We start from the raw sequence: 12,901 nt of genomic DNA, 5'->3' as shown, positions 1-12,901 counted from the left end.
AGATGGGAGAGAAAAGAGGTCATTTCCTTTCCTGTTGCAGTTTAAATTCTAGAAGGCAAACATGCTTGAAGCACTTTTCTCATGAGTTCTTAAGTCACGAGAGATTTAATCTCCATCACGTGCCAGCTTCAACATGGAAGTCACAAAACTTTGTCTTTCTCAAAGCTACCAAGTGACATATCTACTTTAAGTGCGTGTAAAGCAAGGGTATCGTGGATTCTGGTTAAAGGGGAACTGTATTGGGTGTATATGTACTGAGGGAAGCGATGAGAGGGAACAGTGGGCAGGGGGCTTACGAATCGTGCTGTCCACCCGGATTCTTTCTATCTGGGAAAAGATGTGGAGTGAATGCTCGCATCCCTCCACCACCTAAGTTCCCATTCTGCCTCTTTTACTCTTCACTGCCTCCTCCCTCCTCTCCTAAATCCCTCCTTCTCTCTTCGTACCTCCCTTTCCCCTGGTTCCTCCCTATCCTCTTTCTTCAAACAGTGCTCTCTCCTCCTGTGGCTCCCTCTCTCCTAGTCTCTCGCTCTTTTCCCTCCTCCATCCCTCAGCGGCGTCAGCGTCAGGCCCCCACTGGCGTGACGCGTGCGGGGTCTGGGTGGGAGCTGTCCACTCACCCAGGTGCTGAACGCAGCCGCGGCTTCACGGCCGCTCGGGTGGAAGTAGCTGGGTGCTTTCTCCGCTCTAAGAAGGTTGTTTCCAGTCCTCGGACCGTCAGCCTACCGCCCCGGCACCTCCCTTCCAGCACCACCCCTTTGGGAACTGAGCCAGGGGGGCAGCAGTAGCGGCGGCGGGTGCTGAGCAACGGCGGAAGACAACACCTGGCAGCAGGCTGGAATCTGATTTGCTTCCTTTTCGGCTTTTCTAAGAGATATATTTATATACGGTTCTGGGGAGTCTCCAGGACCAAGCTGGAGCCAAGTGCCGTCTGTCTGACCATCTCGACCACACCGTCTCTATTCACTCTTCCCCACCTTCAGCTTACACCGCAAACAAGCCTTACCTCGGTGCATCTGAGAGAGGTAGCAACAGCAAGCGAGCCTAGCCAGCCAGAGGCAGCCGGAGGAAGGAGGGGTGGAGTGGGGGTGGGAGCAAAGAGCGGGCCGAGGCCGCCCAAGGTGGGGGGAGCGGGGGCAGAGCTGTCGACAGGACCTGGCAGCCGCCCTCCTCTACCCCCACCCACCAGAAGCACTCTTTCCTGATTATCCGAGAACTGAATTGTTCCATTAGTATTATTTTATTTTTTTTATTCTCCCCATCACTTCCCCACCGCCCCTACCCCCACGCCTGCCTTGTCTCTGGTTGCATGGCAGCACTGCCCGGGCGCGGGGGCTCAGGGCCAGCCCCTCGGGAAGGAAGAGGAGGAGGATCATGAAGCCTGGAGTCTCGACCGCGCTGGACCGCGGGCAGCAGCCAGAGGACCAGCCGGAGCAGCCCCCGCCTGGGAGACACCAGGACGCCGACCAGCAGTCCCTTCTGCCGCCACAGCAGCAGCGCCGGGTGCGTGCAGACCCAAAGCAGGAGGAGGAGGAGGAGGAGGGCGACAGCGACCCAGAAGAAGACGAGGAGGAGAAAGCGAGGCCACTTTCCAGCCCGGACCTGCCCATCTTCCAGTTCTCGAACCTCGCCCGAAGGGACCTTTGATGGAACCAAGGGGAGGGGCCTCCGACTTACAGACTGCAGCTGGAGTGGGCTGGGGGCTGAGATCATGTAACTATTCCCTTTTCCTGTCCCCTCCCACACATCCCTCTTTGCTACCTCCTTTCTCTGATCCTTCTGCCACCTTCTCAACCCCCAAAACACACCCTTCCTCTCTTCAGGATCTTAGGCTCTGGAAGGCAGCAGCCCTCCGAGGGTTAAGGATCTCTTTTTCCTCCATCCTTTCCTGGTCCACCGCCCTATATCCCACCTCTTCTGTGTAGCCTTTTGGCTGCATAGGCGAAGCACAAGGCGAAGCTCTTTGCCCAATTTCACCCACAACCAGCGTCCCCCGACCCCAATTCCTCTCTTAAAAAGCAACTCTGGTGCTGCTGGGGGTTAATTGCCCCGGTTTTCTGCCCAAGAGAATTAGAACTTCTCCTACCCCCACCCAATCTTGCCTCCCCCCAACCACTCCACACTACCTGAGACAGTCTGTCTTTTCTCTCTCATGTGCAATCCTCAATTCTTTACTGAGCTGGGTTCTCTAAGCTGCTCCAAATTTGACTTAGATCCACCCTTTTATATAAAAGAGATTTACCACAGCCTAGAGATTTGAGAAGAACCTAGCAATCTTTTCCTTGGGAACTTTTAACAATTAGACCCTGGTCATGCATCCCAGTCTTGATGCTTCTTCTATTGCCCTGCTCCCAGCAGTGTTCTGGGGTCAAAGACAGAAAGGAGACAGCAGCCAGAACTAAGTCTGAGGTTGGGGCGGGGCTGCGAGAGCAAGAAAAACTTTTTTTACTTTGCATTTCCTTAGTAGCGTTCAGAATCATTGACTCACAGTTGTCAGTCTAGGGGGCAATTTATTTGCTGCTTGGAGGGGTTATAAGAAGAGCCAATAAGAAAGGAGGTTCCTCCATAACACAGGAACACTGTGGACCCCAAGCCCCACCCTACCCACCTCTTCAAAGACTCCAGCTGCCCCTCTCCAGTCCTCTGCTTCCCTATCTCATGCTCATGCCCCTGGGTGGGCTGCTGCGGTGGTGGTGCTGCTGCTGCGGCTGGTACTGCTGTGGACTGTGCACCCCAGCTCCCCAGATGTTGCGCCACCAGGGTCTCCTTAAGTGCCGCTGCCGAATGCTCTTCAATGACCTGAAGGTTTTCCTACTGAGGCGCCCCCCTCCAGCGCCCCTGCCCATGCACGGTGACCCCCAGCTCCCTGGTGTGGCGGCCAACAACAACACCCTTCCGGCTCTGGGTGCCGGGGGGTGGGCAGGCTGGAGGGGCCCCCGAGAAGCTGTGGGCAGGGAGACCCCTCCACCTCCACCACCTTTGCCTCCTTCTGTGGAAGATGACTGGGATGGCCCAGCCACAGGGCCACCTGCCTCCCTGCTCAGCAGCGCTTCCTCTGATGAATTCTGTAAGGAGAAAACTGAGGACTGCTACTCTCTAGGAAGTAGCTTGGACAGTGGTATGAGGACTCCCCTCTGCCGCATCTGTTTCCAGGGACCTGAGCAGGTGAGTCCTCTCCTCTTCCCCTGCTTTGGTGTGTGGTATCTCCAGGCCAGTGTAGACTGCCATTTAACTATTTGCCTAAGGGAACTATTGTGCTATGTCAAGCATCAAGGGCTGTAGCATTTAGAGTTTCTCAATGTTTCTTGTGGTGAAGCTGACCAATAAGTGCCCAAGGGAGCCTGTTTGATAACAAGCTCAGTTGCCCTTTGATTTTGTACCCTCTCTCAAAGTAAGTTCTTCTCAATTTCATCCCCAAACTTCCATCAGCACCTCAGAACAGAAGATCCAGAAGCAGGGAAATATGAGCCTCCGAAGGCTCTTCAAGCTGGTTGCTAAAAACCACCTTTAGCTGGTTTCTTGCTGGTAGAATCGCACACCCCACCCCAAGCCCATATTCAGCTCTACATTCAGATTTCTTCCTTTCCTGAAGCTGTGACAAGATTATGTTCTTGCTTCCTATTCCCACAGATGGAAGTACAAAAATCCTGTCTGTTTGGTTTTTGTTTTGTTTTGTTTCTTTGAGACTACCTCAGTTTCCCAAGACACTTCTTGCTGATCTTGAATTTTCCTTATTGGAAGCAGGTACTCTAAGTCAGAGTGAGTTTAAGTGAAAGAATAATCTTACTAGATCTTTCCCCCTGCCCTCGCCTTCCCTTAAACTTTCCCCATCCATGGCATGGAACAGAGATTTTTTTTTTTCGAGTCAGGCAAGTTCTCCCTTCCTTATCTCTTCAGATCCCCACAGACAGCACTCCTGTCAGTCCACTGACTGTCTGGTGTCCACTGGACAGATGGGCTAACTCATATCAGTCCTGACTTGTGAGAACATGTAACAAAGAGTCCTAGGTAGAGAAGGCTCACCTGTAAATCAGGTCTGGCTAGTGATGCAAGAGAGGGAACATCTGACTGGGATGTGGGCAGGGCTCTGTGTTCACCTCAGCGACCTCTTCGGCAGTCTGGGTCTTCATGGATAGATGTCACTGCAGCAGGATGCTACATTGGTGTTCTCAACAAACCCTGTTCTTGCTTACGGTGTGAGTTGCAGGCTTAGCTGACAATTTCATTCATTTTTCCTCCCCTGTTTCTGAATGGGCAGAGCACTTAGAGACTGGTGATGCCTGGGGCTGCAGCCTGGGCATTATGAAAGGAAGTAGGGAGTAAGGTCCTCAGAGAGACTGAGGATTGGGCTCCTCCTTCTTATGACTATGATAACCTGAAGCAGCAAAGGGAATGCTGGTGAACAAGGGGGGCCACATTGCTTGTTCAGTGCCTTTCTTCCAGCACATTGCTTCATGCTAATACCAAGCTTCTGTAGGTGTGTGGGTCTGTGGCTAGTGGCAAAGATGAGCCTCGCTTTGGGTCAGGATTTGTCTCACTCAGGGGGCCACAGCTTTTCCAAAACGTAGAGTGATTTTGCTTATTAACTCCCTAAACTATTTCTTCCTTCTCCCATATGGGCTGGCGAATGTGTGCATATCAGAGGGGCTGCTGGAAACACGCCTTCTGGCAAGAGCTCACTTGTCTCTAGAAAACAGCGAGTCTTGGAACGTGTGCTGAGATAATATTTCACCTGCTGTGAAGTATTCTTCAAATAACTCTATGCCTCTAGGTCTCTTTTCCAACTTCCATGAGATACCACTTGCTTTCCATATCTTTCCTTGGTAGGAGAGCCCAGAAGTGTGAAAATACCTTGTAAGAGATTAACATATGATTAACATGGAAAAAGCTATATTTTGTTGGAAAAAGAAAAAAAGATTATTAGCAATACTATGAAATGCCTAGTTTCATACAAGGTCTTCTATGTGGTACAAGGTCTGATCAACGGTTGGGGGCTTTTGTTGTTGTTTATCATTTTTACTATGTGTCATAAATGGAGCTTGGAATAAAAAAAGCTAACATCACTAGAGGAATGGGTTCTCTTATTATGCGGGAGGGTGGGAGGGGCTGTGTTTGCATTGAGACCAGACCAAATCAAGCACTTCTTAAAGATGATTATCATGTTTGGGAGGCTTTCTTCATTGTCAGAGCCAAGTTGTTTTAATGGGATTGTGTTATACTGGTAGCTAGAGAAATGTGTCCTGTTAGATTGGAGAACACGGTTGGTTTCCCACTTTCTTCTCACTTTTCTTCACAGAATTTCAATGAGGAAGGAAGACAAAAGAGAGAGAGAGGCTGGGGTCCTCTAGAGAAAGATGAGAAATGAGAGGTAGGTGTAGAGAAGGAAAGAGAGGGAGAAGGGGAGAAGGAGAAGTAAGTGGTCAGATGGAGAGAGAGAGGGAGAGAGAGAGAGAGAGAGGGAGAGGGAGAGAGAGAGAGAGAGAGAGAGAGGCCTGTGAAGCAGTTGTCGCTATCTGGTTTAGGAGAATCTGCCACCTAAACAGCTGAGTGTCTTGGTCTTTTCCATGTTCAAACAAAGGAACTAAAAACTCCCCTCCCACACACCAGGCTTTCCTTCGCTGCTACTCTAGGATTCAAAAGATAGACAAAAATAAAGATTTGGTCTCTTCTTGCAATGCTTACAGTAATAATGTGGTGAGGGTTACAGGAGGGCTGTTAAATTCACACCTGCAGGTTTCCACAGAGGACTTTGCATTCATTTGCTCATGCCCATGGTTGCAAAGCCACAGCACGCCATCGGCTCCAGGATTAAGCATCTGTGAGGAAACTCTGTTTGGGAACTCTGTTGTGTTGAAGCTGGTCTTCCAGTGGGGACACAGAAACGGGCAAATGAACTAGCAGACAAACATGGTGATTTCAGATGGAGACACACAGTGAAAACAAGTGAGACAGGAACAGACAGGAAGATGAGTTAAGCATGAAGGAAGAGGAAGGGAGAGACACGTTCGTCCATACTCCATGGGACAAACAGGAATGCCTTCCTAAGAGTTCTCCATCCAAGCTGACACCTTAAATGAGGAGAGGACCCAGCAGGGCCCAGATTTGGGAAAACAGCATTCCATTGAAACATTATACCTCCAAATCCAAATGTGAGCAAACAGAATATTTGAGAAATAGTGGAAGAGATCTGGGAGAAGGAAGGATAGGGTGCGAACAAATGCCTTGAGGACCTGTTGGCACCATGCTGGAAAGTTCCCGAGTAGCCATTTTGTTCTCCTCTCAAGCATTTGTTCCAAAAAGACTATGTTCAAAGGGAATATGGCAGGGAATATGGTAGGGGCTTTTGTACATCCCTCCACTCTCTACTTGTGGCTGATTCTGTCTAATCCCCTTGGAAGAACATTGCACCATGGTTGGTAAGCTGAGGCTGACTAAAGCCAGATGGTCCTAATTGGAGTGATGAACTCGTTACATGGCTGAATAGTGTATTTCCTTTAGATTCCTCGTTTGTAAAATCCTCCACTTTGTAGGGTGACTCCCCAAGTCAGATACTACGAGAATAGCTGTGGCAGTGTTCTGTTACTGTTTATTATCTCTCAGGTGCACATTAGCACTCCCTTGCTTTGTTATAGTGTGCCCGAGCTCACAGGCTGGCAGGAGGGCTGAAGACTTTCATGGATGGCTTCTCTTGCACATATTACGCTCTAGGCACAGAGTGCAGTCCCTCCGTTTCGAGCACCGAAGTCTTTATTAAGAGCCAACTTAAGCCTGCTGCTTTGCTGAACAGGGGCTAAGAGACCCATGTTAGATGTGGCTCAGTCCTCTAGGATGCCATAGCCTAACCCAGACATCACAGGGTCTGACAGAGATCAAGACCACACAGACGATGAACCTGAGTGAATGTCTTTATTATCTGAACAAGAAAGAGGCAGGTTTCCAAATAGCCAGTAGGGTGGATACCTATTCAGAAAGACAGGAATGCAGGATTTGCAGGGATTTGCTACTTTCCCCCCAATTAGTCAGGAAGGCTTCTCTGTTGCTGCTGAAGACCAAGGGAGAAGAAACGGATTCAGGCTGAAAGGTTGAGGTTTGATAGGCAGCAGCAGAAGAGATGAGAGAAAGTGTGCTTTCTCAGAGAGTGAAACCACCTGCTCCTTGGGAAGCTGCAGGATGCCTGGAGGTGGGGTTAATGCCCAAGGATGCAGCCCAGAGCAGGGCAGGGAGGGGCTGTGGATTTGGGATCTAAGGAAAAGCAGGAAACAGATCTTGAGGAATTGAACAAACTTGGGTGCCTTTCATATTCTTTGGGGCTAGCTTTCGGAAAGTTCTGTTCACAGGGAGCAAGAATAATGTGGAAGGTTTGTTAGCCAGTGTAATGGGTTAGAGGACCATAGAATAAAGGTTTTTCAAGGTCAAGGGGGAACCTGCCAAAGGCACTAAGAATTCAAAGGTGGAGATGGAGAAGAGCAGGCTAAGACCAGATAGTGTGTTTACTCTTCTAGGAGTGGCAGTTTCGTTTTGTATTTCCTCGTGTGCTTACTACCTTATCCTCTCCTTACACAATGAGCAAATCCATACCTAAAACTTACAGATCTTAGGCAAAGATGATAGTAGAAGCTCACGTACTTACTGTAGGCTAAAATATTTACAAGTAATAAAGCCAGATAGCAAACTGCTAAATACAATCCATTCTACACTCTCAACCTGACTACTGCGCCTTCAGAGCAACCAGGAGAATGAGTTTGAAGTGACAACTTTTAGATTTGTCTGAACTCTGCATTAACCAATGGAGAGAGCCTCAGACCATTCTGATTCTCTTATTTGTTCTGTCCATATCATTCCGCTGAGAAGTGGATCCTTCCCCTAGTCCTCTAGACCATCAGGGAAGTTCATAGACATGAAGAAGAAAATCCTGCAGGTCCTGGGAGCAGGCTGGTGTATATCTAGGCAGGAACTCCAGGTTCCCAGGTAATTGGAGCACATTCCAGAAGAGGCACACAGTTCCTTGAGCTTGCAGACTCCTTCTCTGTGGACCAGTGTGCGTGTAGATAGGACAGATATTCACCCCCTAAAGCCAGGGACACTTGCCTGGGTCTAAGGGAAGTGTTATGGAAGGACGCTAAGGTCCCAGAAGAAAGCAACCTGTGGGTTTCTTCACCAGATCATCAGATCTCAGCCCAGTACCTGACACATGCTTCACATTCTGAATTAACTGATGAAATGCTTGCTCAAGTGGACATATCCACAGTCAGGGTAATAGAAATAAAAAAGAATGTTTAGGAGGAAAACCAAAACCCAAACCAAAAAACCCAAACCAAACCAAGATCACTGCCATCCAATGCTGAAAGCATATTGTCTGTAAGAAGGGCTACAAAACCCAGTGACTTGGCCAGCAAGGGATTTCCACAGAAGCCAACTTGGGTTTTGATACTTTAAAGTACATTCTATCAAAGCTAGGCAAAATGGTATGGGCTTCCTTAGAAGGAAAGTATATCGATGACTGGGTCTAGATGACTCAAGATTCTTTCTTGGTTTGAGAGTTTCAGTTCACAAATGACATTGTTGGGAGAGTCCACAGGGATCTTTTAAAATCTAAGTAGAAAGAAATGGCACCCTGTCCTTCTGCAAGGCTTCTCTCATGGCAGGATATCTTGTCCCAGCATACAGATTATATGGAGTATTCTAATGTGTTCTCAACAAATGAATGGACTCTGTTGTGTGTTTATTGGAACTCTAAATTGTTGGTAGCCATGATTGGTGCAATTGTGACTTTTTGCCATGCACATATCAGGGTACAGGAGCAAGCCCTTCATGGCTGATCGGCAAGACACCACTGTGGACTGAAAAATACAGATTCATTCCAGTAAAGATGGCCGCCACCTTCAGATTTTTTTCCATTGCTGCCGTTTAGCCTCTACCTCCATTCAATGTTTCTAATGCAGTTTCTAGCTGTCCTGCTTAAACTGGAAGTTCCAAGGATCCTCTCTTCATCCTAGACCCTTACTAATGCTCTCATTGTCTGCTCGGCAATAGTATAAAGATGTTCAAAGATGACAGTCGAGTGCCTGGATAGTTTGCATTTTTGTATGTTATTGACATGCACACACCATGCTTGTGAAAGTTCCAGGATGTATCGCTTTCTCTTTCTCTATTTCTGTCTCTCCTATACACAGACACACAGACACACAGACACACAGACACACACACACTGAGAGAGATAGAGACAGAGACAGAGAGACAGAAGACCAGGGATGGTTTGGGGAAGATACTGTTGCCTTGTCAGCTGTATAGTACAGTTCTAAAGTCAATTGTCTGTTGACCGTCCCCATCAGTGGTTCTCAATCTTCCTAAAACTGAGATCTTTTAATATAGTTCTTCATGTTGGGGTGACCTCCCAACCATGATGTTATTTTTATTGCTACTTCGTAACTGTTATGAGTTGTAACATAAATATCAGATATGCAGGCTATCTGATACACAACCCCATGCCAAAGGGTCATTCAACCCTCAAAGGGTCAAAACCCACAGGTTGGGAACCACTCTCCACACGATGCTCTCTAGAGTAATCTTGCACTTGCCAATCTTCATCAGTTTGGGGAGGATTGGAAGATGTATTGGGTGTGGCTTCAAGCTCAGCCATTCATATACAGAGTTACTTAATATGGCTGGGAAGGCAGGAAGTTGTGAAATATGGACTCCAAGAGAGCCCAAGAGAAGATGAACGTGGGGGAATAGAGATCATGTGTGTTGGAGAAACCCAGCTTAGGGGTGGGAGGGAGGGAGGCTCAAGGAAGGGGACATGCTAAAAGGGCCGTGGAAATGAGTGAGCACTTCTTGTTTGCTGAGAAGAAAGCTGAGATGGAGGTGAGCCTGAATGTAAAGGAGCTGCCAAGTGAATATTGTGTGCCTAAGCTGCATAGCATCTCCCACCCTAAGATGTATTGTATGCAAGCCAGGATTTGCATATGTATATCACATACAGTGCATATTTGACACCTCCTTATTGGGATGTGAAAAGCAATAGTGAGTGTACACAGGAAGTACACAACCCTTGTGACAAAATTGAGTAAATTACATTTTCGAGATATTTTTATTTGTTCTTTGACAATCTCATACATACACAGAGTATATATTGATCCTATTTACCCTTAATCCCCCTCCCTACTCCCCCTGAATATCCTCCATTTCATATCTCTCCTTTTTCCCCCCTTTTATAACCCGCTGAGTCCAATTACTGCTGCCTGTCCTGTTAGAATGCTTGACCGATCCCATTGGCTTGATCTTGTGTGGGCAACCACAGCAGCAGTGAACTTATGAGTGCAGTGACCATATCATGCCCAGAAGACAGCATCTCAGAGCCCTGCTCCCATCATCCATCCATCTCTGACATTCTCCCCTCCTCCTTTTCTGCAGTGTTCTCTGCGTTTTGAGATGCAGGGTAGATATAGATGTCCTGTGCAGAGATTATATTCAACAGTCACCTATCCTCAGCATGTTGATCAGTTAAAAATCTCTGCATTAACTGCATACTGCAGAGAGATGCTTCTTTGGCCAAGATGAGAACATTAGCTTATGGTTTAAACAGAAATATTTGGAAGGCAGTTGGACAGCATTGCCATGCAGTGAAACAACAGTAGTAGATTCTTCACTATGTCCCTTGGGAACCCAGGCTGTGAGTTTTTGACCAAATTTATAGTATCAAGTATGACTTTCCTCATGAGGAACAGGCTCACATTCAATCAGAAAGTGCTTGATTATCCCTCTAACCTTCATGCCACTGTTACACTAGCGGCTGAATTTGAACTCACAAAGATACACCTGCCGCTGCCTCCCAAGCACTGGGATTAAAAGTGAGTGCCGCCATACCCAGCCTCATAAAGATTTCTGACTCTAGGCTGTGTGAAGTTGGCAGTTGAAGCTAACCAGGACAGAAACCAAACTCCATACTCGGTGTTTAGGATTAAGAGAAACAGTAAAAAACAGTTAGCAGTACTGGGTTAGATTACACAATGGACCAAATGCTCAGTACTAGTCTATGAAGTTTCAAGTTGTCTACAGAATTACTGAGGAAGAAAGATCAAATTATTTTCCTCATTTATAGAAAGGTTAACTTGAATGTGATGAAGGAAAATCAATATCTACAGAGCCCTCTTGAAGCAGCTGTCATGGCTAAGACGTGACTCTGCACATAGTAGAAGCTTAGTAATTGTTGAATCTTTCTCCTTCCTGGAACATGTTCATCCCAGGTTAATTATGCTTTTTATGGCCCCTAGTATATTCATTGTAGAAAGTACATGTGTGTATGTGTATTTGTGCATTCATGTGTGTGTAAATTAAAATTCCAACTATGAGGCCTACGGATAATCTCTTCAGAGCCCAACCAATTTTCTGATATTGCAAAGACAAATACTGAGGATTGTTTTTCTAGCAACCACAGTAATCATTATCTTTGCTTGAAACCCCATGGCCAGAAACACACTTTTCCTAATTCTTTTGAAGAATGATAGTAAAAACACACTTTAAAAAAATAACCCCACCTATAAAGAATAAATATCTTGTATCAATCACCACCCATGTCTCAAAGACAAGCGCTTTCATGTCAGAAAGATTTGATTTCACTCCCACTTGGGGGCCTCCCCAGGTTGATTAACTTAGTCTTTTTATTTTACGCCCCTTGACTTGGATATCATTGTTATAAGAAAGAATACAATACTGAGTTGAATTGTAAGAAATTGCTCCAACACATAACAGATCTAAGCACATGACAGCTTTTCATGAGGTTGGGCATAGCTCCCTTTCCATCAGCATGTCTCAGGGACTTCCAAGTTTCCCTCTCTGGAACCCTTAGAAGATCAAATGTTTAAGGACATACTTGGACCCCAGTGAGACCCCAGCATTAAATATTGTTGTTGCATGTGTTTAGACCCAGAACCTCTGCCCAACAGATCCCTGACTCAGCTGAACTCTGTTCTCTCCCTTGGGTCAGAAATTCTCTAATGGAGTTATCCTTATCCATCCCCACGATTGGATAATCCTTGTGGATTCATAGCCTTGATCTTTATCAGTCAGTGCTCTATGCTTGGCAGAATTTTTTTTTTTTTAATGTCCTTTACCTGGACTCTGAGTTCCCAGAAGCTAGGAAGAGTCTAAGTGTGCAGAAGAGGAAGCAGAGGAAAGCCCCACTCGCACCTGCCGGGCATTTGCGGTCCAGCTACCCCTGGATGTGGAATACCTGCGAAAGGATTTAGATATGCTTCTAAATAACACTGACCCACACCTGAGAAGAATTCTCCTTTCCAGTTTGCTCTCCTGCTTTAGGATTGTGTCTAGGACAGAAATCTTACTGTAGTAACCATCTCTCTCTAACACTTTTCTAAGGTTGTTAATTTCCCTTGTAAACAAAAAGCGAAGGCATGAGACTCAGAGCCTTTGGATAGACTCCAATGTCTAAATAGAACTTTTGATTACTTTGTTTATATTTGTGCCTATTCTTGTGAATAGTCTTTTCATTAGCACAGTGTTATGTTAACAGTAAAACAGAGCAGGAAGTTCAGAGACTTCCCACGCACTCCCTGTCTTCCCACCACCATCATCTTCCACCCAAGAGGTACGCTGGCTACAATTGATTAACAGTGCTAACCTCATTACCCAGAGTCCATTAGGATTTGGTGCTCACTCTATTTGTTCCAAGGATTTTCCGCCAGCCCTGCCCATGTATAAATGATTTGTATTTCTCATTAGAGTATCAGACAACATTTTCACTTAGTGATATACATTTATGTTTCCTCTATGTCCTTTGAGGTGTGGGTGTGTGTGGGTGTGTGTACACAACATTTCTTAGATGTAGGTAATATTTTGTTGAATTGAAATCTTACAGTTTGGCTTTTTTTTTTTTTTTTTT

The 12,901-nt window shown here is 46.6% G+C and overlaps 1 protein-coding gene across 1 annotated transcript in view; it reads left to right on the top strand.

Annotated features, from left to right (window-relative positions):
• The first annotated feature begins 2,473 nt into the window (after positions 1-2,473).
• The window catches only part of Marchf4 (membrane associated ring-CH-type finger 4), a 112,982-nt gene continuing 102,554 nt past the window's right edge, over positions 2,474-12,901 (top strand). The window contains exon 1 of the mRNA XM_031367896.1: positions 2,474-3,165. Within this exon, the coding sequence (XP_031223756.1) occupies positions 2,659-3,165 (507 nt within the window). The 5' untranslated portion in view covers positions 2,474-2,658. The remainder of the gene's footprint in view (positions 3,166-12,901) is intronic.

The sequence above is a fragment of the Mastomys coucha genome, unplaced genomic scaffold (genome assembly GCF_008632895.1).
Source record: "Mastomys coucha isolate ucsf_1 unplaced genomic scaffold, UCSF_Mcou_1 pScaffold14, whole genome shotgun sequence".
In the NCBI taxonomy this organism is placed as follows: Eukaryota; Metazoa; Chordata; class Mammalia; order Rodentia; family Muridae; genus Mastomys; species Mastomys coucha.
This window is presented reverse-complemented; position numbering and strand designations above follow the sequence as displayed.